The sequence below is a fragment of the Ranitomeya imitator genome, chromosome 2, assembly GCF_032444005.1.
Source record: "Ranitomeya imitator isolate aRanImi1 chromosome 2, aRanImi1.pri, whole genome shotgun sequence".
Lineage (NCBI taxonomy): Eukaryota > Metazoa > Chordata > Amphibia > Anura > Dendrobatidae > Ranitomeya > Ranitomeya imitator.
Window position 1 is genome coordinate 286,737,045 of NC_091283.1, and position 23,735 is coordinate 286,760,779.

The window sequence follows — 23,735 nt, forward strand, 5'->3', positions numbered from 1 at the left end:
GTGTACCTAGTCCCCCTGAGTGGGCTTTGTCACTGTCACAGTCCATGGTTTCTCTGACTAAAGCAATTAGTCCCTTCAAGATCCCGCCACGGGTCGGTGTATTTGCCTGTCTTAGAAGGTTCTTCTACCTCACAGGAACCATCAGCCAGCAGGGTCTGTTCTCAGTCAAAAAATCCACAAGCATCTAGGAAACGGATCCAAAGCACGTCTCCCAGATCCTCTCGCACCTCGGCACCCATGAGCTCTGTTTCCCGCTCCCCCTCACCCGGGGTTCGTAGTAATCAGGACTCTGAGTCCGATACCGATATGCCGCTTGATCTAGATTCTCCAGATTATCAGGCGAAGGTGGATAGTATCATTGGGGCCGTCAACCAGACTTTGAAGATTGACAAGGACTCTAATTCCATCCTGGATCACAAGGTGTTCTTCACGAGGACCAAATGCGCTCATAGGGTTTTTTCCAACCATCCCGAATTTCAGGACATAGTTTGGCAGCATAGGGAGCGACCGGACAAACTCTTCGCATGTCAAAAGCCGCTGGAAGCGAGTTATCCATTTTCATTGGACCTGTGGAAGGAATGGGACGAATCTCCTCCATTTGACCCACTGGTATCGTGCCTGTCCACCAAAACCCTCTAATCCTTGCCAGATGGTTCTTCCATAAAAGATCCCATGAACCATCAGAGAATCTTGCCTGTTCAGTTTTTGAAGCGTCGGGCTTGGCACTCTCTCCCTCTTTTGCTGCAAAATTGGTAGCTAAAGCTCTGGTCTCTTGGGCAGATACCCTGACCAGAATCATTCAGGATAGTGAACATCCCTTGTAGGCAATGGATCTGGCAAACCAGATCTCCTTAGCCCGGGACTATTTGGTGCATGCTTCCCTGGACTCAGCTAACTGTGCCACTCTTGCGGCTGCAAACGCCATCTCCATTAGACAAGCATTGTGGCTCAGGGAATGGCGAGCGGACTCTGCCTCTAAAAAAATCCCTAACATCTTGCCTTTCCAGAGTGGTCATTATCTCGGACACCACAGGAGGAAAAAGTAAATTCCTCTCCAGCAGAGGACTAGATCTCCATTTTGTCTGCAACAGCAGACGCGTTTCCTATCCTTTCACAGCAATCCCGTTTTGTCCAATACAGCTACCTCTTCTGGTTCGGGGCACTCCTCCCGTGGAGACAGGGGTCCCCAGGTTTCATACACGTCCAATCAGTTGTGGAAGAACCGTCCCAAACAATTCAGATCTAAGGGAGCCAGATCCCATAGATTCTCAGCGTAATAACTCGAGGCATTACCTAGTCAACACCAGCAGAGTAGGCGGCCGTCTACTCCTATTTTGCCATACCTGGCTCTCCGTTGTTCACAATGAATGGGTCAGGGACCTGGTGTCTTCCGGTTACACAATATAATTTTCTTCCCACCCTTCAGCATGGTTTTTCCCCCTCTTGTCCCCCCAAAACAGAGGCACGGTCCTTCTACCAAGCCATCGATTGTCTACGCCAAAACTGAGTCATTATTTTGGTTCCAGAAAATGAGAAGTTCGCGGAATTCTTCTCTAACTTATTCGTGGTTCTGAAGAAGGTCAGGTCGGTGCTGCCCATTCTGGACCTGAAGCTCCTAAACAAGTTTTTCAAAGTCCGGCACTTCAGGATGGAATCCCTCCGTTCTGTCATCACTTCAATGGAGAAAGGGGAGTTCCTGGAAGCCGTCGACATCCGGGATGCTTACCTGCATATCCCGATTTATTTTTTTTTATTTTCTATTTTTTTTATCTCCCCAAAGGTTTCTGCGCTTTGCCGTCCTTGAGGAACATTTCCAATTTACAACTTTGCCATTTGGCCTTGCCACCGCTCCCAGAGTGTTCACAAAGGTCTTGGCAGTCATGTCGATTCTGCACTCTCTGGGGGGTCATTCTGCCATACCAAGATGACCTCCTAGTCAAGGGCCCATCTTTCCAAGCATGGGCGGATGGTGTCCGTATCACTTCAGACACTTTCTCACCTGGGTTGGCTGATAAACTTAAACAAATCTTACCCTGTTCCAGATCAGCAGAATGACCCTGGACACCTCCCGAGGGTTGGCAATTCTCACTCAAGACAAGGTCTTAGCCCTTCAGCAGGAAGCCCGGGCACTTTGTCGCCCACGTCATCACTCCAACTGATTCAGCATGGGGGTCCTGGGAAAGATGGTAGCAACAATGGAAGCTGTTCCTTTCACCCAGTTGCATCTTTGGCCTCTACAGCATGCACTTCTAGCAGCCTTGGACAGGAACCCATTCTCTCTCGACTGGCTATGCCGCTTGTCCCCGCGAGTCAAGCAGGCGCTCAGGTGGTGGATGTGGCGGTCATCCCTCACCCAAGGGAAATCTTTCCTTTTGGTCCAATAGCTGGTGGTCACCACCAATGCCAGTCTTCTGGGCTGGGTGGGCTGTCTTTCGACATCACACTGCCCAGGGACGCTGGTCTCCTCGGTAGGCACTTCTCCCAACCAACATTCTGGACATCTGGGCAAATCTGTTCTCCCTGTGAAGGTTCCATCACCTCCTAGGAGATCACCCCATCCGCATACAATCAGACAATGCCACAACTGTGGCATATATCAACCATCAGGGGGGCACCCGCAGCAGGGCAGTAATGTGCGATGTGAAGCACATTGTCCGTTGGGCTGAGAGGAACCACTCGGTCATCTCAGCAGTTCACATCCCAGGTGTGGAAAACTGGGCGTCAGACTTCCTCAGCCACCAGGGTGTCGCTTCGGGGGAGAGGTCACTGCATCTGGAGATCTTCCAGCAGGTTTGTCATCGCTGGAGGAATCCAGATGTCGATCTGATGGCACACGAAAAAGGCAACAACTGACAGCACTTCAGATGATCAGGATGCACGCTCCAAAGTCCATAGACCCAATTTGGACAGATACTCACAACTAAAGAAAGGCGAGCAGCATCCAATCCAGGTGAAAAAGTAAAAAGTTCTTTATTCTGCCATCAACACATACAACGTTTCGACCAAAACCAGGTCTTTGTCAAGTATACAGAGAAGTACAAATGGCCACCTTATATATTGTGGAGCTGGGTAAGCACCAATCACCATCAAGAAACAGCCTTTATTAAATACACTTAAATAACATAAGAAAACATCACAGTATGTGCACAGAGTATGTGCACCAGAGGTTAGATACACTATCTCAAAACACACCCTCTGTATAGACATCCTAATCATCTAAATCAGTGAATCAGTTGAGATTTAGTCATTGATGGGGTCCCTATGCGGAGGAGAGGAGGGGACAGGGTAAAAATATTGAAACAGAAGGAATTGATCTGTATCCCTGCGCATTTATCTCCGTACCTGAAAATCATTTTTCGCATGGTGCAGGGACTGCGGTCGTTCTCCTCTCACTTTCTCCATTCCGGCCATTCTGGAATTTCTTCAGGCTGGTCTGGACTCGGCAATAGTGCTTAGTTCCCTCAAAGGTCATATTTCTGCCTTATCTGTTTTGTTCAAGTGCAGGATCACTTCCAAACTGCAGGTGAAGACCTTCATTCAGGGGGTCTCAATTTTGGTATCCCCCTATAGAATGCCTTTGGATCCCTGGGACATTAACCTGGTTCTGGATGTTCTACAGAGGTCCCCTTTTGAACCGCTGCAGGATGTCTCTCACCCACCTTTCATGGTAGGCTGTCTTTCTCATCGCGGTGATGTCAATCGGGTGGGTATCCTATCCTGTCGAGCTCCTATTTTTCACCAGGATAAGGTAGTTCTCAGGCCGTCTGTGTCTTTCTTGCCCAAGGTGGTCTCTTCCATTCACCTTAACGAGGACATTGTCCTGCCCCTGTTTTGCCCAACACCAATACACCGTTTTGAGAAGACTCTTCACACTCTGGATCTGGTGAGGGCTCTCAGAAGGTACGTCTCACGGACGGCATTCTTCCGTAAGATGGACACCTTATTCATCTTTCCTGAGGGGCATAGAAAGTGACTTGCCGCCTCTAAGTCCACAATAGCCAGGTGGATCCGCTTGGCTATTCGAGTCTTACCGTGTCAGAAACAGGCCTATCCCAGCAGGGATTAAGGCACACTCCACTCGTTCGGTGGGGGCCATTTGACACCAGGCGTCGCCAGATCAGGTTTACAAGGCTGCGACTTGGTCCAGTCTGCCCACGTTCTAGAAGCATTACAACATCCACACTCCGGCCTCCGCAGATGCGAGCCTTGGAAGACTAATCTTGCAGGCGGCGATAAAAGATCTCTAGGCGGCTGGTGAGTGAGGTTTGGTCTATCCTGTCGGTTTACCTACCCAGGTAATGCTTTATGACATCCCATGGTCCTGTGTCCCCCAATGAGGTGAAGGAGAAACAGGGATTTTTGTGTACTCATTGTAAAATCCTTTTCTCTGAGCCACTCATTGGGGGACACAGCACCCACCCTGTTGGCATAACAGCTTGAGTATGCTTTTTGGTTTGACGTTGGTATACTCTAATATACTTTTCTTGTTTTCCTACTGCTTTGCCACAGAACTGGCTTGGCTGGAGCCAGTTTGTGTGGTGTATACTGCAGAGGAGGAGCTAATCTTTTTGTGTCTACTTAGTATCAACCTCCTAATAGTAGCAACATAACACCCATGGTCCTGTTTCTCCCAATGAGTGGCTCGAAGAAAAGGATTTTTCGGTGAGTGCACAAAAATCCCTGATAACAGGGATGACAATATTTTTGAACATTTCTACTTAAACTATGTTTGAGGATATTTCATTGAAAAATAATAATTGGTTTTATTCTTAGCAGATTACTGTACCAGGAGGAGATCAGAGGGGCAGCTGGCATCTTCAATTTTTAAATACGATGATCTTGAGATCACACAGGATACAACTGAAGTGAATGTCATTATGCCAGATATACCATCATCCCTTCACAGCCAATATCTGTCATCTGACCCTTTGAAACAGGTCCTGTCTTCTGATTCATTACCGACTACTAAAGAAAATCAAAGTCACAAAATAAGCATTAAAAAACAAACTGCTCCTAAATCAAAGAAGCCGTTTTCACCTTCAGAATATGGAAATAGCTTTCCCTTTGAAAAGTCTTTTCTTAAACATCAAACCCTTCACACAGCAGAGAGCAGATTTTCTTGTTCAAAGTGTGGGAAATGTTTTATCCAGAAATCGGATTTCCTTAAGCACCAGAGAATCCACACAGGGGAGAAGCCTTTTTCATGTCCAGAATGTGGGAAATGTTTTAACCAGAAATCACCTCTTGTTATATACCAAAGAACTCACACAGGGGAGAAGCCGTTTTCCTGTTCAGAATGTGGGAAATGTTTTAACCGGAAATCACATCTTGTTATACACCAAAGAACTCACACAGGGGAGAAGCCGTTTTCCTGTTCAGAATGTGGGAAATGTTTTACCCGGAAATCACATCTTGTTATACACCAAAGAACTCACACAGGGGAGAAGCCGTTTTCCTGTTCAGCATGTGGGAAATGTTTTAACAATAAATCAGATTTGCTTAATCACCAGAGAACCCACACAGGGGATAAGCCCTTTTCATGTTCAGATTGTGGGAAATCTTTTAACAAGAAATCACAACTTGTTATACACCAAAGAACTCACACAGGGGAGAAGCCTTTTTCCTGTTCAGAATGTGGGAAATGTTTTAACCAGAAAACGCATCTTGTTATACACCAAAGAACTCACACGGGGGAGAAGCCTTTTTCCTGTTCAGAATGTGGGAAATGTTTTAGTCATACATCACAACTTGTTATACACCAAAGAACTCACACAGGGGAGAAGCCTTTTTCCTGTTCAGAATGTGGGAAATGTTTTAACATAAAATCACATCTTGTTATACACCAAAGAACTCACACGGGGGAAAAGCCTTTTTCCTGTTCAGAATGTAAGAAATGTTTTAACGATAAATCAGATTTGCTTAAGCACAAGAGAATTCACACAGGGGAGAAGCCTTTTTCCTGTTCAGAATGTAAGAAATGTTTTAACGATAAATCAGATTTGCTTAAGCACAAGAGAATTCACACAGGGGAGAAGCCTTTTTCCTGTTCAGAATGTGGGAAATGTTTTAACCGGAAATCACATCTTGTTAAACACCAAAGAACTCACACAGGGGAGAAGTCTTTTTCATGCTCTTAATGTGGGAAATGTTTTAAGTGGAAATTGTATTTTCTTAAAGGGGTTGTCCTCATGTTTCCCTTGTTAAAATAAAAGAAATCATATTCACCTTCCATGCCAGTGCTGTTCCAGTGGCATTGTCACTCGCTTTCCTGGGGCTCTGTTTTGTATTATATATTTTTAATATGATTTCAACACTCCAATTAATACGAATGATAGATATATTGATTGGTTTTGTTATTAGTGTATATGTGTGTGTATATATATATATATATATATATATATATATATATATATATAATCTCATGCAAAAAAGAAAAGTCAGAAGGCACTAGGTATATTAGCTTACATAGAAAATCTTCTTACACGCTGGATTCAATTTAGGACACTAGGTGGCACAGCTCAGAATTAGCAATTATCGGGAGGTGCATCACATAAAGTCAGATACTGCTGTAAATGCGTAGAGAGACGAACCGCTTCCACTAACCCGTATTTAAAACACATCCGCACATACCTAAGATTCGCCGACGACGTGTTTATCGTATGGGACGGTCTAAAAGACGAGTTCGACAATTTCGTCAGACATCTAAATACTACTAATAAGGAAAACATGCAATTCACCGCTAATTTCGGTGATAAAACGCTAGAATTTCTAGATGTAAAATTAGAAATCACCGAAGGGAGAATCAATACTAGTGTACACAAAAAATTAACAGCAGTAAATAATTTGTTGCACTTTAATAGTGCTCATCCACTCCATACCAAACAGAGTATACCTTATAGTCAAATGGTTCGCTATAGGAAAATAAATAATAACAACGAGTCATTTAACAAACAAATAGCGAATTTAAAGACAGACTTAATAACAAGGAAATACCCTCTCGAAATTCTAACAAAAGCCGAGAATAGAGTAAAAAAATTGACACAACAGAGTCTGTTAAAAAACCGCAATAAATCCAAAGAATTTAATAAAAGAAAAAAGGAAGACAATAGGAGATTTGTGTTTACATTCACACACAGCCCGATGGACAAAGCAATTTACGCAGCCATCAACAAAAATTGGCATATATTAAAAAGCGATAGGGATCTGACCCCGACATTAATATCTCACCCCATCTTCGCATATAAGCGTACTAAAAATCTGGGAGATCTTCTTGTTAAAAATCGTCTTACCGTCACAAATAATAGCGATTGGCTAAGTAAATCACAACCTAGTGGTAACTATAAGTGCGGTAACTGCAAATTTTGTCATTTAAGACTGTTGGATAAAACGATTCACATTGGCTCCATTCATCATGTAGCCAGACAACTGATCACCTGTAAATCTCAGTTCGTTGTTTATATTATAATCTGCCCGTGCCAGTTCTTCTACATAGGCAAAACCATACGTCCCATGTTCCATAGGTTTAGGGAACATTATAACTCCATAAGTTCGGGCAAAGGCTGCCCTCGTTTCATTCAACACATAAATGATACATATAATTCTAACCCCAATGTGTTGCGTTTTGCTGGACTAGAAATAGTCAATAATCCACCCAATGGAGGCGATCGCAGTAAGCTGCTATTACAGCGCGAAGCCAGGTGGATTATCAAAACAAACGCACAAGGACCAATGGGTTTAAACGACAAACTAGATATGACTGTTTTTCTATGAAATCATACTCTGGAACGTAAAAAGTCTATGTCAGAAAAGAAATATATAAGCGAATGTTGTCTATTACATCTTATGTACTTATCAATGTTTTGTTAAGAGGGACTTTGCAATTGTTTTTAATATGCACCTGTTCACGTTTAGTCATTAAGTCCTTTTAAAAGGATATGACGTCTTTGATTCCCTCACCTGGACCCGTGGAAGCGCAGTCGCGCGAAACGGCCGTCGTCCTGCACTTTCCTCCCGCACCCTAACCGCTACCAGCCGCTGCTCCACCGCTTGTATGTCCATGTATTTCTTTGAATAAAAGGACATCTTCACGCAGCAACACTCGGGTGAGTGCCACTTTCATTCGTCTCTCTACGCATATATATATATATATATATATATATATATATATATACATACATACATACATACATACATATATATATATGTATTTTCAATGGTGTCCACAGAAATCTAATTGAAAACTTGTCCAGCCACATGTTAATTGTCCAAATGGTCAGTCTAAGCAAAGTGAATGTAAATGACCCGGTAATTTACATTTAGAGTACACTTTACATTTATCTTCAAAGATGAACCAAGTGAATGGACTTGTTCCCATGAGATGGTATCATGTAAAAGTTAGACAGATACCTTATCTATTTGGCCTGACGATTTCAGTACACCTACCATGACAAAGCCTCAGATAACAGGGTATAGCTCAAAAGACTTTAACATATAAATGAGGTATGCCTGGGACACAGTGGGGGAGACACAGGGTAGAAATGGATTTGGATGAGCGAGGACTAGGGTTGATCGATCACCCGAAAAATCGGATCGGAAAGGATCGGTCCGATCACACTTGAAAATCGGCGATCGAGAATTCCGATTTCCGATCCTCATTGAAGTCAATGGGGATAAAAAATCGGAATTCCTAAAACGCCTATTTTACATTGTGGGCTTTGAAGTGTGGGCACATCCGGAAACGCTAGTAGGCATTTTAACTACTGGCATGACTGTGATTGGCTGTGATCAGGCACTATAATGTGGACGGAGACTGTGCGGGGAAGATGTGTGTCTGTGCGGGGCTGTCAGGGTCTGCGCCTGGCTGTTGGGGGTCTGCGCCAGGCTGTTGGGGGTCTGCGCCAGGCTGTGGGGGGTCTGTGCCGGGCTGTGGGTTTTTTTTGCCAGGCTGTCGGGGGTCTGTGCTGGGCTGTGGGGGGTCTTTGTCGGGTTGTGGGGGGTCCTTGGGGGTGTGTGCGCATGCAGGCATTGTCCGTTGGGACTACAAGTCCCATCGGGCTATTCCTGCTACAGTGACAGTGATTGACACTTTAACCAATGATGGGACAATAGTAGTCCCATCATCCAGCTAATGTGTTGAATGTAAAAAAAACAAAACACGAACATACAACAGAACATACTACATATGAGAGAACATACAACATATGACAGTGCATAAAATATACAACATATGACAGTACATACGACATGACAGAACATACATACATATAGACATACAATACATACATACAGTACATTCATACATTACAGTACATACAATACATACATACAGACATACAGTTCATATTACATAGAGTACATACCATCACTTGTCACTTTGCTCCCCGACACCAGTGTCACCTGTAAAAAATATTAAAATAACAAACAAACAATATACTCCCTGATCCGCAGAAATCCACGAGTGTCCCACAACGATCTCCTGTGGAGAGCAGCAGCATCAGCTGATGCGACCGCTCTCTAGGGGCTACAGGAATACAATGACGGGAGGGAGGTATCCTTCCGCACTGTATTCCTCCGCCACTGTAAAAAATAGTCCTTAGCCTCACTTTTGGCACTGCTGTGTGAGAAAGTTCCCACGCAGCAATGGCATAAAGTGAGTCCCTGAACTGAGGTAACCTCTTCAGTGATGCACTGCAGGAGCCATTGTCTCCTGTCAGTGTGTCACTGGAGGTCCTATAGAGCAGTGACATCAGGTGATGTCACTGTTCTATAGGGGACATCGTCGTGGGACACTCGTTATTAAATGGACTACGGCGGACAGGTAGTATATGGTTTATTTTACGTTTTTTGCAGGTGATCGAGTATGGCAAGTATGGTTAAATTAAGAATAATAAAATACTTTTTTATGGCTGTCTCTTTTTTTATTTTTTAACTCTTTCACTACTCTAGGATTAATATTGGATAGGCGTCTTATTGACACCTCTCCATTATTAACCCGGCTTAATGTCACCTTACAATAGCATGGTGACATTAACCCCTTATTACCCCCATATCCCACTGCTACAGGGGAGTGGGAAGAGAGGGGCTAAGTGCCAGAATTGGTGCATCTTACAGATGCACCATTTCTGGGGCGGCTGCGGACTGGTATTTGTAGTCGGGGGGCCAATATCCATGGCCCCTCTCTAGGCTATGAATATCAGCCCGCAGCTGTCTGCGTAGCCTTTCTGGCTATAAAATATAGGGGGACCCCACATCATTTTTTGGGGTCCCCCTATTTTAATAGCCAGTAAAGGCTACGCAGACAGCTGTGGGCTGATATTCATAGCCTGGAAAGGGGCCATGGGTACTACCCCTTTCCTAGGCTACAAATATCGGCCCCCGGCCATCAGCTTTTCCCCTCTGGCGCAGAAAATTGCGCAAGAGCCCACGCCATTTTTTTCTTTATGTTCATTAATCAACAGCGGCCTATCTATGGATATATCTATCTATAGATATATTTATAGATGGATATATCTATCCATATATCTATCTGGCTAATTTCACACATCAGGTTTTTGCCGTCAGGCACAATCCGGCGAGTTTTGAAAGAAAAGATCTGGGGTTTTTTTCTGCTGGATCCGTTTTTTCTCAGAGTTGTATTAGCGCCGGATTGCACCTGATGGCCACGTTTCATCCGTTTTTTGCCGTATGAAACTCAGATGTGAAATGATGAATCCGGCCTCCGATTCCGTTTTTTCATGCATGTTTCCATTGAAATCAAGCATATTTTCCATTTATTTCTTTCCATTATTATTTGATTTCTCTGGCTCCGCTGCCTCCGATTACCAATTCTACATGTTATTTTGGCGTTTTTAGTCATTTAGAAAACACCACAATTAGGGTTGATCGATCACCCTAAAAATCGGCGATCGGGAATTCCAATTTCCGTTCCTCATTGAAGTCAATGGGGATAAAAAAATCAGAATTCCTAAAACACCTATTTTACATTGTGGTGTTTTCTAAATGACTAAAAATGCCAAAATAACATGTAGAATTGGTAATCGGAGGCAGCAGAGCCAGAGAAATCAAATAATAATGGAAATAAATAAACGGAAAATGTGCATGATTTGAATGGAAACATGCATGAATAAACTGATTCGGAGGCCGGATTCATCATTTCACATCTCAGTTTCACACGTTTTTTCGCCAACAGAAAAACCGTTCCTCTGTATGTGTTTTCCGCCCGGCGGAAACAGCTTTTTTGACGGATCCGGCAAAACCGGATGAAACGTGGCCATCAGGCGCAATCAGGCGCTAATACAACTCTATGAGAAAAAATGGATAGTAACATAGTAACATAGTTAGTACGGCCGAAAAAAGACATTTGTCCATCCAGTTCAGCCTATATTCCATCATAATAAATCCCCAGATCTACGTCCTTCTACAGAACCTAATAATTGTATGATACAATATTGTTCTGCTCCAGGAAGACATCCAGGCCTTCTCTTGAACCCCTCGACTGAGTTCGCCATCACCACCTCCTCAGGCAAGCAATTCCAGATTCTCACTGCCCTAACAGTAAAGAATCCTCTTCTATGTTGGTGGAAAAACCTTCTCTCCTCCACACGCAAAGAATGCCCCCTTGTGCCCGTCACCTTCCTTGGTATAAACATCCTCAGCGAGATATTTGTATTGTCCCCTTATATACTTATACATGGTTATTAGATCGCCCCTCAGTCGTCTTTTTTCTAGACTAAATAATCCTAATTTCGCTAATCTACCTGGGTATTGTAGATCTCCCATCCCCTTTATTAATTTTGTTCCCTCCTTTGTACTCTCTCTAGTTCCATTATATCCTTCCTGAGCACCGGTGCCCAAAACTGGACACAGTACTCCATGTGCGGTCTAACTAGGGAGTTATACAGAGGCAGTATAATGCTCTCATCATGTGTATCCAGACCTCTTTTAATGCACCCCATGATCCTGTTTGCCTTGGCAGCTGCTGCCTGGCACTGGCTGCTCCAGGTAAGTTTATCATTAACTAGGATCCCCAAGTCCTTCTCCCTGTCAGATTTACCCAGTGGTTTCCCGTTCAGTGTGTAATGGTGATATTGATTCCTTCTTCCCATGTGTATAACCTTACATTTATCATTGTTAAACCTCATCTGCCACCTTTCAGCCCAAGTTTCCAACTTATCCAGATCCATCTGTAGCAGAATACTATCTTCTCGTATTAACTGCTTTACATAGTTTTGTATCATCTGCAAATATCGATATTTTACTGTGTAAACCTTCTACCAGATCATTAATGAATATGTTGAAGAGAACAGGTCCCAATACCGACCCCTGCGGTACCCCACTGGTCACAGCGAACCAGTTAGAGACTATACCATTTATAACCACCCTCTGCTTTCTATCACTAAGCCAGTTACTAACCCATTTACACACATTTTCCCCCAGACCAAGCATTCTCATTTTGTGTACCAACCTCTTGTGCGGCACGGTATCAAACGCTTTGGAAAAATCGAGATATACCACGTCCAATGACTCACCGTGGTCCAGCCTATAGCTTACCTCTTCATAAAAACTGATTAGATTGGTTTGACAGGAGCGATTTCTCATAAACCCATGCTGATATGGAGTTAAACAGTTATTCTCATTGAGATAATCCAGAATAACATCCCTCAGAAACCCTTCAAATATTTTACCAACAATAGAGGTTAGACTTACTGGCCTATAATTTCCAGGTTCACTTTTAGAGCCCTTTTTGAATATTGGCACCACATTTGCTATGCGCCAGTCCTGCGGAACAGACCCCGTCGCTATAGAGTCCCTAAAAATAAGAAATAATGGTTTATCTATTACATTACTTAGTTCTCTTAGTACTCGTGGGTGTATGCCATCCGGACCCGGAGATTTATCTATTTTAATCTTATTTAGCCGTTTTTGCACCTCTTCCTGGGTTAGATTGGTGACCCTTAATATAGGGTTTTCATTGTTTCTTGGGATTTTACCTAGCATTTCATTTTCCACCGTGAATACCGTGGAGAAGAAGGTGTTTAATATGTTAGCTTTTTCCTCGTCATCTACAACCATTCTTTCCTCACTATTTTTTAAGGCGCCTACATTTTCAGTTTTTATTCTTTTACTATTGATATAGTTGAAGAACAGTTTGGCATTAGTTTTACTCTCCTTAGCAATGTGCTTCTCTGTTTCCTTTTTGGCAGCTTTAATTAGTTTTTTAGATAAAGTATTTTTCTCCCTATAGTTTTATAGAGCTTCAATGGTGCCATCCTGCTTTAGTAGTGCAAATGCTTTCTTTTTACTGTGAATTGCCTGTCTTACTTCTTTGTTTAGCCACATTGGGTTTTTCCTATTTCTAGTCCTTTTATTCCCACAAGGTATAAACCGCTTACAGTGCCTATTTAGGATGTTCTTAAACATTTTCCATTTATTATCTGTATTCTTATTTCTGAGGATATTGTCCCAGTCTACCAGATTAAGGGCATCTCTAAGCTGGTCAAACTTTGCCTTCCTAAAGTTCAGTGTTTTTGTGACTCCCTGACAAATCCCCCTAGTGAAAGACAGGTGAAACTGTACAATATTGTGGTCGCTATTTCCTAGATGCCCGACCACCTGGAGATTTGTTATTCTGTCAGGTCTATTAGATAGTATTAGGTCTAAAAGTGCTGCTCCTCTGGTTGGATTCTGCACCAATTGTGAAAGATAATTTTTCTTGGTTATTAGCAGAAACCTGTTGCCTTTATGGGTTTCACAGGTTTCTGTTTCCCAGTTAATATCCGGGTAGTTAAAGTCCCCCATAACCAGGACCTCATTATGGGTTGCAGCTTCATCTATCTGCTTTAGAAGTAGACTTTCCATGATTTCTGTTATATTTGGGGGTTTGTAACAGACCCCAATGAGAATTTTGTTACCATTTTTCCCTCCATGAATTTCGACCCATATGGACTCGACATCCTCATTCCCTTCACTAATATCCTCCCTTAAAGTGGACTTTAGACAAGACTTTACATAGAGACAAACCCCTCCTCCTCTCCAATTTTTACGATCCTTTCTAAACAGACTGTAACCCTGTAAGTTAACTGCCCAGTCATAGCTTTCATCTAACCATGTCTCGGTTATTCCCACTATGTCAAAGTTACCTGTAGATATTTCTGCTTCTAGTTCTTCCATCTTGTTTGTCAGGCTTCTGGCGTTTGCGAGCATGCAGTTTAGAGGATTTTGTTTTGTTCCAATCTCCTCGCTGTGGATTGTTTTAGAAATGTTCTTACCTCCCTTCTGAGTATGTTTTCCTGGGTCTTCTTTGTTCGAGTCTAATGTTTTTCTTCCCATCCCCTCTTCTTCTAGTTTAACGCCCTCCTGATGAGTGTAGCGAGTCTTCTGGCAAATGTGTGTTTCCCAGGTTTGTTGAGGTGTAGTCTGTCTCTGGCGAGGAGTCCATCGTACAAGTAATTCACACGGTGGTCCAGGAATCCGAATCCTTGTTGTCTGCACCATCGTCTTAGCCAGTTGTTCGCATCAAGGATCCTGTTCCATCTCCTGGTGCCATGCCCGTCTACTGGAAGGATAGAAGAAAAAACTACCTGTGCATCCAGTTCCTTTACTTTCTTCCCCAACTCTTCAAAGTCCTTGCAGATTGTCGGTAGGTCTTTCCTTGCCGTGTCATTGGTGCCAACATGTATCAGAAGAAATGGGTGGACGTCCTTGGAGCTGAAGAGCTTTGGTATCCTATCGGTCACGTCCTTGATTATCGCACCTGGAAGGCAGCATACTTCTCTTGCGGTTATGTCCGGTCTGCTTCTGTGCCTCTCAGTAGTGAGTCTCCCACCACCACCACTCTTTGTTGCTTCTTGGCTGTACTTTTTGCGGTCACTTGTTGCTGTGTGCCCTTTTCTTTTTTGCTTGCTGGTATTGCTTGTTTTTTCAAAACTCGCCGGATTGTGCCTGATGGCAAAAACCTGATGTGTGAAATTAGCCAGATAGATATATGGATATATATATCTATCTATAAATATATCTATAGATAGATATATCCATAGATAGGCCAATGTTGATTAATGAACATAAAGAAAAAAATGGGAAATAAATGTGTGGCCTCCCGCGCAATTTCTGCGCCAGAGGGGGAATCCCGACGGCCGGGGGCCGATATTTGTAGCCTGCGAAGGGGGTAATACCCATGGCCCCTTTCCAGGCTATGAATATCAGCCCACAGCTGTCTGCGTAGCCTTTGCTGGCTATTAAAATAGGGGGACCCCCAAAAAAATTACGTGGGGCCCCTCTATATTTTATAGCCAGAAAGGCTACGCAGACAGCTACGGGCTGATATTCATAGCCTAGAGACGGGCCATGGATATTGCCCTCCCCCCGGATACAAATACCAGTCCGCAGCCGCCCCAGAAGTGGCACTTAGCCCCTCTCTTCCCACTCCCCTGCAGCGGTGGGATATGGGGTAATAAGGGGTTAATGTCAGCTTGCTATTGTAAGGTGACATTAAGCGGGGTTAATAATGGAGAGGCGTCAATAAGACACCTATCCATTATTAATCCTAGAGTAGTGAAAGAGTTAAAAAATAAAGACACAGCCAGAAAAAAGTATTTTATTATTCTTAATTCAACCATACTTACCATACTCGATCACCTGCAAAAAATGTAAAATAATAAACCGTATACTACCTGTCCACCGTAGTCCAATTAATAATGAGTGTCCCATGACGATCTCCCCTATAGAACAGTGACATCGGGTGATGTCACTGCTCTATAGGACCTCCAGTGACACACTGACAGGAGACAATGGCTCCTGCAGTGCATCACTGAAGAGGTTACCTCAGTACAGGGTCTCTATGCCATTGCTGCGTGGGAACTTTCTCACACAGCAGTGCCAAAAGTGAGACTAGGGACTATTTTTTACAGTGGCGGAGGAATACAGTGCGGAAGGATACCTCCCTCCTGTCATTGTATTCCTGGAGCCCCTAGAGAGCGGTCGCGTCAGCTGATGCTGCTGCTCTCCACGGGAGATCGTCGAGGGACACTCGTGGATTTCTGCGGATCAGGGAGTACATTGTTTGTTTGTTATTTTAATATTTTTACAGGTGACACTGGCTTCGGGGAGCAAAGTAAAAGTGATGGTGAGTTTGTACTCTATGTTATATGAACTGTATGTATGTATTGTATGTAATATATGAATGTACTGTATGTATGTATTGTACATGTATGTCTATATATGTATATTACATGTTGTATGTTCTGTTGTATGTTCTTCCATATGTTTTATTTTGTATGTACTGTCATATGTTGTATGTACTGTCATATGTTGTATGTACTGTCATATGTTGTATGTACTGTCATATGTTGCATGTTGTTGTATGTACTGTCATGTTGTATGGTGTGTTGTATGTTGTGTCGTATGTTCTGGCATATGTTGTATGTACTGTTGTATGTTCTGTTATATGTTGTATGTTCTGTTATATGTTGTATGTTCTGTCATATGTTGTATGTTCTGTCATATGTCGTATGTTCTGTTGTATGTTCGTGTTTTTTTTTTTTTAATTTTACATTCAACACATTAGCCGGATGATGGGACTACTACTGTCCCATCATTGGCTAATGTGTCAATCACTGTCACTGTAGCAAGCATAGCCCGATGGGACTTGTAGTCCCATCAGGCGATGCCTGCACGTGCACACACCCCTAAGGACCCCCCACAGCCCGGCATAGGCCCCCACAGTCTGGCAGAGACCCCCCACAGCCTGGCGCAGACCCATGACAGCCTGGCACAGACCCCCGACAGCCTGGTGCAGACCCCCGACAGCCCGCCACAGACCCCCAAAAGCCCGGCGCAGACCCCCAGCAGCCCCGCACAGATGCCCGACAGCCCTGTGATTCCCGCAGACCCTCGCGATCGCCGCAGACACACGAACACCCGCACACAGACACACATCTTCCCCGCACACACAGTCTCTGCCCACATTATAGTGCCTGATCACAGCCATGCCAGGAGTTAAAATGCCTACAAGCGTTTCAGGATGTGCCCACATTTCACAGGCTCTTCATTGGGTGGTTCATGTGTCAATCACAAGCATCGTGCAAAAAAAAAAAACGCACTTCCGATTTCCGATCACATTCAAAGATCGGAATCGGGATTCGGAATTCCGATCATAGTGAAAATTGGTATAATTCCAATCTTACATGATCGGATCGAGCAATCCTATTGTAGACATGTCTCAAAATAAAGCGCAAGTGCAACGATGGAGGGGGAAAATGAAGGATTGTTTGCAATAGGTAGTCAACTGGCTGGGCAAGGGTGTTATAGAGCCCTCGCATGCAGGATAGTGAATGGGGGAACAAATTACACACCACCCCTCTTTATTGCTTTGTTGTCTGAGATGCCCATTTTCTCATCACTTTTATTTGTAAAGGATTTTCAATAAAAATGTTGTGATTTTTTTCATTTTCCGGTGTGTTGAGCTGGTTCCAGATATTTTTTAGTTATCTATATACACAATTGTCTAATGGGTCACTTCCGTCTGTCTGTCCTTCTGTCACGGTTATTCATTTGCTGATTGGTCTCGGCAGCTGCCTATCATGGCTGCCGCAACCAATCAGCGACGACCACAGTCTGATTATTCCCTCCCCTACTCCCCTGCACTCACTGCCCGGCGCCCGCTCCGTAATCCCCTCCACTCACCGCTCACACATGGTTAATGGCATTGGTAACGGCCCGCGGTGTAACGCACTCCCTTACCGCCGCTATTAACCCTGTGTGTCCCCAACTTTTTACTATTGATGCTGCATATGCAGCATCAATAGTAAAAAATATAATGTTAATAATAAAAAATCAAAAAACCTGCTATACTCGCCTTCCGTTGTCCGCAGAGCCGGCCGCCATCTTCCATTCCCGGCGATGCATTGCGAAATTACCCAGAAGACTTAGCGGCCTCGTGAGACCGCTAAGTCATCTGGGTAATTTTGCAATGCATCCTGGGAACGGAAGATGGCGGCAGCCCTCGGATCCGAAGGTGAGTATTTTTATTTTTTAACCTGTGACATACGTAGCTGGGCAACATACTACGTGGCTGGGCAACATACTACGTGGCTGGGCAACATACTACGTGGCTGGCCAATATACTACGTGACTGGACAATATACTATGTGGCTCTGTGCTGTATACTACATCACTGGGCAATATACTACGTGACTGGGCAATATACTACGTGGCTCTGCTGTATACTATGTGGCTGGGCAATATACTACGTGACTGGGCAATATACTACGTGGCTCTGCTGTATACTACGTGGCTGGACAATATAATACGTCACTGGGCAATATACTACGTGGACATGCATATTCTAGAATACCCGATGCGTTAGAATTGGGCCACCATCTAGTTCTACTATATTTGTGTCTCCTACATTGTTTGTACAAATATTTCCCTTTCTCCCCTTCCTCTTCCCCTCCCCCTCCTTTTGTCAGGTTTTTTTTTTTTTTATATTATCTACATTGCAATGCTTTAAGTAATTTCTTGAAGACAAAACTTTTTGAAACTAACGGGTCCTCTTCTGGGTTTGGAAGCTCAGCAGAAATAACACTGTCCATTTGATCAGGTCGTATCTTATCCTTTAGCAATATCATGTGGAAGACCTCTTTTTTGACACTCAATTGAATATATCCAACACGGACTTTCACCATAAATGTAACACTTTGTAATTACGTCCATGAGTTTTTGCTATTACATGATGTCGATCAGAGGGGTCCTGACCATTCAAAAGCTCTTCCCTTATCTCTGGCCACGTTGGATTACATGTAACCAGGGCCGGCGTCAGCACCCGGCACAGCGGGCAAATGCCGGGGCCCTGGGGAGAGAGGGGGGCCCACTAATGCTGTCATAGATACAGCTGGGAGAGCAGAGCAGGAGATAACATGCTCTCTCCCCCCACAAAGTCACTGCTGGCTGCGTTCTCTTAACCCCTATGTGCCAGCTCTGACACAAGCATCTTCTCACTCAGTCAGTGCAGCCAGGCAGGCACACATAGGGGTTAACAGAAGGCAGCCAGTGTGACATTGTGGGCGGAGAGAGCAAGTTCTCTGCTCTCCCCCCTGGGTGGCTGCAGACAGTGCTGAAGTTTATCAGGCAGATTCTGGAGGAGCTCCGTCCTACCAGTGCCTGAGTGAGTGCTATGGTATCCAGCAGTGGTTGCAGTTGTGGCTCAGTCTGCTGCTGTCTGTCTCCGCTGCCTAAAAGTGTGGGTGATGTCTGGAGGAGCAGCTGGTGGGGTGCAGCCTGCAGCCACCCAGCTCACCCAGAATACATGCATGCTGCACCAAACCTGCACCAGTGGGGTAGGAAGAAGCTTAACCCCTTCCCATCTGTATGAAGGTTATTGCTGAACCTTAAAGATAACAATCCGACCCGCATAAGTGGGGTTAACCAGATGCCAGGAGGAAGGGGAGCTGCTGCCATGGATAAAACTGAGCTGTGGGCTGTAGGTTGGGGCCCCGTGGACCCAGGTTGGTGACTGGAGGGACTCTGCCCAGTGCTGGCATGTAGGTGATTTCTGCTCCAGAGTCTCAGCTTCTCTCCTCCAGGTCACACTGTGCAGTCACAGCAACATTGGTTGTCTCTGTCCAGGTCCCAGCAGCTGCCACTGCTCCCACCAAGGACATGGCATCACTTAACCCTTCCCCTGCAGCCACCGGCAACAAATCCACATTATTCCTTGATTAAATCAGGTTCCAACCCAATAGAGGAGCAGACATTTCCTGCTGCCATTAGGGTCCGGGGACGGGGTGACATTGGCTGCCCTGCTACTCTGTAGTGGGGGGTGACAAGTGTAACATGGGGTAACGATGACGGAGAAATGCACAGGATAATAGTGAGAGCGACAGAGGGCAGTGTATGGTATGGAGCAGTCAGGGGGTGGGCTGCAGGATCCCCCCATACTGTACATGACTGCTCGGGACAAGGAGGCGTTTAATGAGCTTCTAATGACGGGGCACTAATTGGGTCATTAGGGTTTGTGGAAAGGATTCAGCATCAGGTCCCTCATTAATTCCCGAGCCGCCTGTTACTTTGTAGCACAGATCTGTCGGGGCCGCAAAACCAAACAACGTTGTTTATGTAGAAAAGTCTTTGTTTCACAGAAAAACTCAAAACAGAAAAGCACCTCTCCTGTATATATACACTGCACAGCACCTTTCCTCCTGTATATATACACTGCAGAATCTACAATAGCTGTCACTCATGTAAGAAGTGAAATCTGGCATTGTACTATACATTTCTCTGCCGTATCTGTGCATCATAAATCGGGGTATGTGTTAAAGGGGTGGGGGGCCCACTGAGACTCTTTCGCCCGGGGCCCTCGAAAACCTGGAGCCGGCCCTGCATGTAACTATAATAAACAAATCAGGGTGACCATATATCCGAACATATGTCATGGCGTCCTCAGCATGCTCATGCATATGTCTGGGACTTCCAGTAAATTAAACATACGCCCAATGTCAGCTACGTTGCCATTATTAGCAGCATCCCTTAAATGAATGTATTCATCCACTCTAAGGTTTTGTTGGTTCAATCGTATGTACAGAAGACGCTCAGTTTCCACCTTGGCATACATATCAACTATACATTGATGAAGAAGTTGGCTACATTGTAAAATGAGGTTAGAAGACCCAGGACTGGTCATTATTTTGTAGGCATAAAAGTCCATAGCTGATATTCTTTATTGGTTAGCCTAGCAGTCTAGGGATCAGTTTGTGTTAGATTGTAGTGATCACCATCTTGGCCATTCCTCAATATTATCGGATATTGCAGAGCATCATATGATCTATCTGTTTCTGCACTACGTTGAAGATTGTGGCTTCATCGCTGATTAACTCTATCTCGGCTTTGAAAGTTCTGTCCAACCAATAGCTCCTTCGTTATCAGTGGAAAAGTAAATCCCCTTTCATGCTCGCCAACCGGTGTCTTGTGTGCTCTTATTACACCCTGATATCAGCACTTGGCATTCTTTCTAAGGCTATTTTGAGAAGGTTTACTAACTGATTGTGCTGATGGAAAAATCTTTGCAAATTCAACACAATCTCTTTTCTTGTCTCAAGTATAGCTTCACAATGTCTATCAGCTTGCATTTGCTCATCTCCCAAAAAATAAATTTGTAAAAACTTTGGATCTTCATTTGCTACAGGAAGTATTGAACTGATTTTGTGATACATTTGTCACTGGCCTTTAAAAGTTGCATAAATCCTGCTTCCTGGGGTCCAGCTGTCGTACCAAAGGATGTCATCTGGAAAGATGAATTGTATCTCCTAATGTTCTTCAGAAAATGCTTGGACTCGGGAGTTGTTCCTGACATGTATGAAAGAAGTGGTTCAGGAGGTAGATCTAAAGGTGGCAAACGGACTGACATTGGAGCAGCACATACCAGGCGATTCCAAGTTACACCTCTCTGCTTGACAATGTTTGCATATTATGTCCATTTTACCAATTATGACTTTCTGGTGTGACCTATAGTTTTGAATTGGTTTGTAGTGAAATGCTTCCAACCTCAAATCAGCCTGCCTACATCTTTACACACATCGCATATGTCATATGCGGACATTTTCATGTCATCCCCCTATATAGTATATATCTGTGTCATCTCCTCCTGTATACAGTATATACCTGTGTGTTATCTCCCCTGTATATAGTATATACCTGTATGTCATCTCCTGTTTATAGTATATACCTGTATGTCATCTCCTGTTTATAGTATATACCTGTATGTCATCTGTTTATAGTATATACCTGTATGTCATCTCCCTTCTATATAGTATATGCCTGTGTCCTCTCCCCTGTATATTGTATATACCTGTATGTCTTCCCCATACATATAGTATATACCTGTGTTATCTCCCCGGTATATAGTATATACCTGTGTCATCTCCTATACATAGTATATACCTGTGTCATCTCCTCCTGTATATAGTATATACCTGTATGTAATCTCCTACTGTATATAGTATGTACGTGTGTCATCTCCACTGTATATAGTATATACCTGTGTGTCATCTCCCCTGTATAGTATATACCTGTATGTCATCTCTTCCTGTATATAGTATATACCTGTATGTCATCTCCTACTGTATATAGTATGTACCTGTGTGTCATCTCCCCTGTATATAATATATACCTGTGTGTAATCTCCCCTGTATATAGTATATACCTGTGTACTCTCCTCCTGTTTACAGTATATACCTGTGTCATCTCCTCCTGTGTATAGTATATTCCTGTGTCATCTCTGTATGTAGTATATACCTGTGTGTCATCTTGGCCTGTATATAGTATGTACCTGTGTGTCATCTCCCCTGTATATAGTATATACCTGTGTGTCCTCTTCCCTGTATATAGTATATACAGTTAAGTCCATATATATTTGGACAGAGACAACATTTTTCTAATTTTGGTTATAGACATTACCACAATGAATTTTAAACAACAATTCAGATGCAGTTGAAGTTCAGACTTTCAGCTTTCATTTGAGGGTATGCACATTAAGATTGGATGAAGGGTTTAGGAGTTTCAGCTCCTTAACATGTGCCACCCTGTTTTAAAGGGACCAAAAGTAATTGGACAATTGACTCCAAGGCTATTTCATGGACAGGTGTGGGCAATCCCTTAGTTATGTCATTCTCAATTAAGCCGATAAAAGGCCTGGAGTTGATTTTAGGTGTGGTGCTTGCATTTGGAAGGTTTTGCTGTGAAGTAAACATGCGGTCAAAGGAGCTCTCCATGCAGGTGAAACAAGCCATCCTTAAGCTGCAAAAACAGAAAAAACCCATCTGAGAAATTGCTACAATATTAGGAGTGGCAAAATCTACAGTTTGGTACATCCTGAGAAAGAAACAAAGCACTGGTGAGCTCATCAATGCAAAAAGACCTGGTCGCCCACGGAAGACAGCAGTGGTGGATGATCGCAGAATAATCTCCATGGTGAAGAGAAACCCCTTCACAACAGCCAACCAAGTGACCAACACTCTCCAGGAGGTCGGCGTATCAATTTCCAAATCTACCATAAAGAGAAGACTGCATGAAAGTAAATACAGAGGGTTCACTGCACGGTGCAAGCCACTCATAAGCGTCAAGAATAAAAAGGCTAAAAACATCTAAAAAAGCCAGCACAGTTCTAGAAGAACATTCTTTGGACAGATGAAACCAAGATCAACCTCTACCAGAATAATGGAAAGAGAAAAGTATGGCGAAGGCGTGGTACAGCTCATGATCCAAAGCATACCACATCATCTGTAAAACACGGCGGAGGCAGTGTGATGGCTTGGGCATTGCATGGTTGCCAGTGGCACTGGGTCACTAGTGTTTATTGATGATGTGACACAGGACAGAAGCAGCCAAATGAATTCTGAGGTATTCAGAGACATACTGTGTGCTCAGATCCAGCCAAATGCAGCCAAACTGATTGGTCGTCGTTTCATACTACAGATGGACAATGACCCAAAACATTAAGCCAAAGCAACGCATGAGTTTATTAAAGCAAAGAAGTGGAATATTTTTGAATGGCCAAGTCAGCCACCTGATCTCAACCCAATTGAGCATGCATTTCACTTGTTAAAGACTAAACTTCAGACAGAAAGGCCCACAAACAACGAGCAACTGAAAAACACCGTAGTGAAGGCCTGGCAGAACATCAAAAAGGAGGAAACACAGCGTCTGGTGATGTCCATGAGTTCAAGACTTCAGGCAGTCATTGCCAA

The 23,735-nt window shown here is 43.8% G+C and overlaps 1 protein-coding gene across 2 annotated transcripts in view; it reads left to right on the forward strand.

The window, feature by feature from the left end:
* LOC138663199 (oocyte zinc finger protein XlCOF22-like) overlaps positions 1 to 6,229 on the forward strand; it is a 63,689-nt gene extending 57,460 nt beyond the window's left edge. For both annotated transcript variants that reach the window (XM_069749355.1, XM_069749356.1), the window contains exon 7: positions 4,777 to 6,229. In XM_069749355.1, the coding sequence (XP_069605456.1) occupies positions 4,777 to 6,137 (1,361 nt within the window). In that variant the 3' untranslated portion in view covers positions 6,138 to 6,229. The remainder of the gene's footprint in view (positions 1 to 4,776) is intronic.
* Positions 6,230 to 23,735: the final 17,506 nt, after the last annotated feature.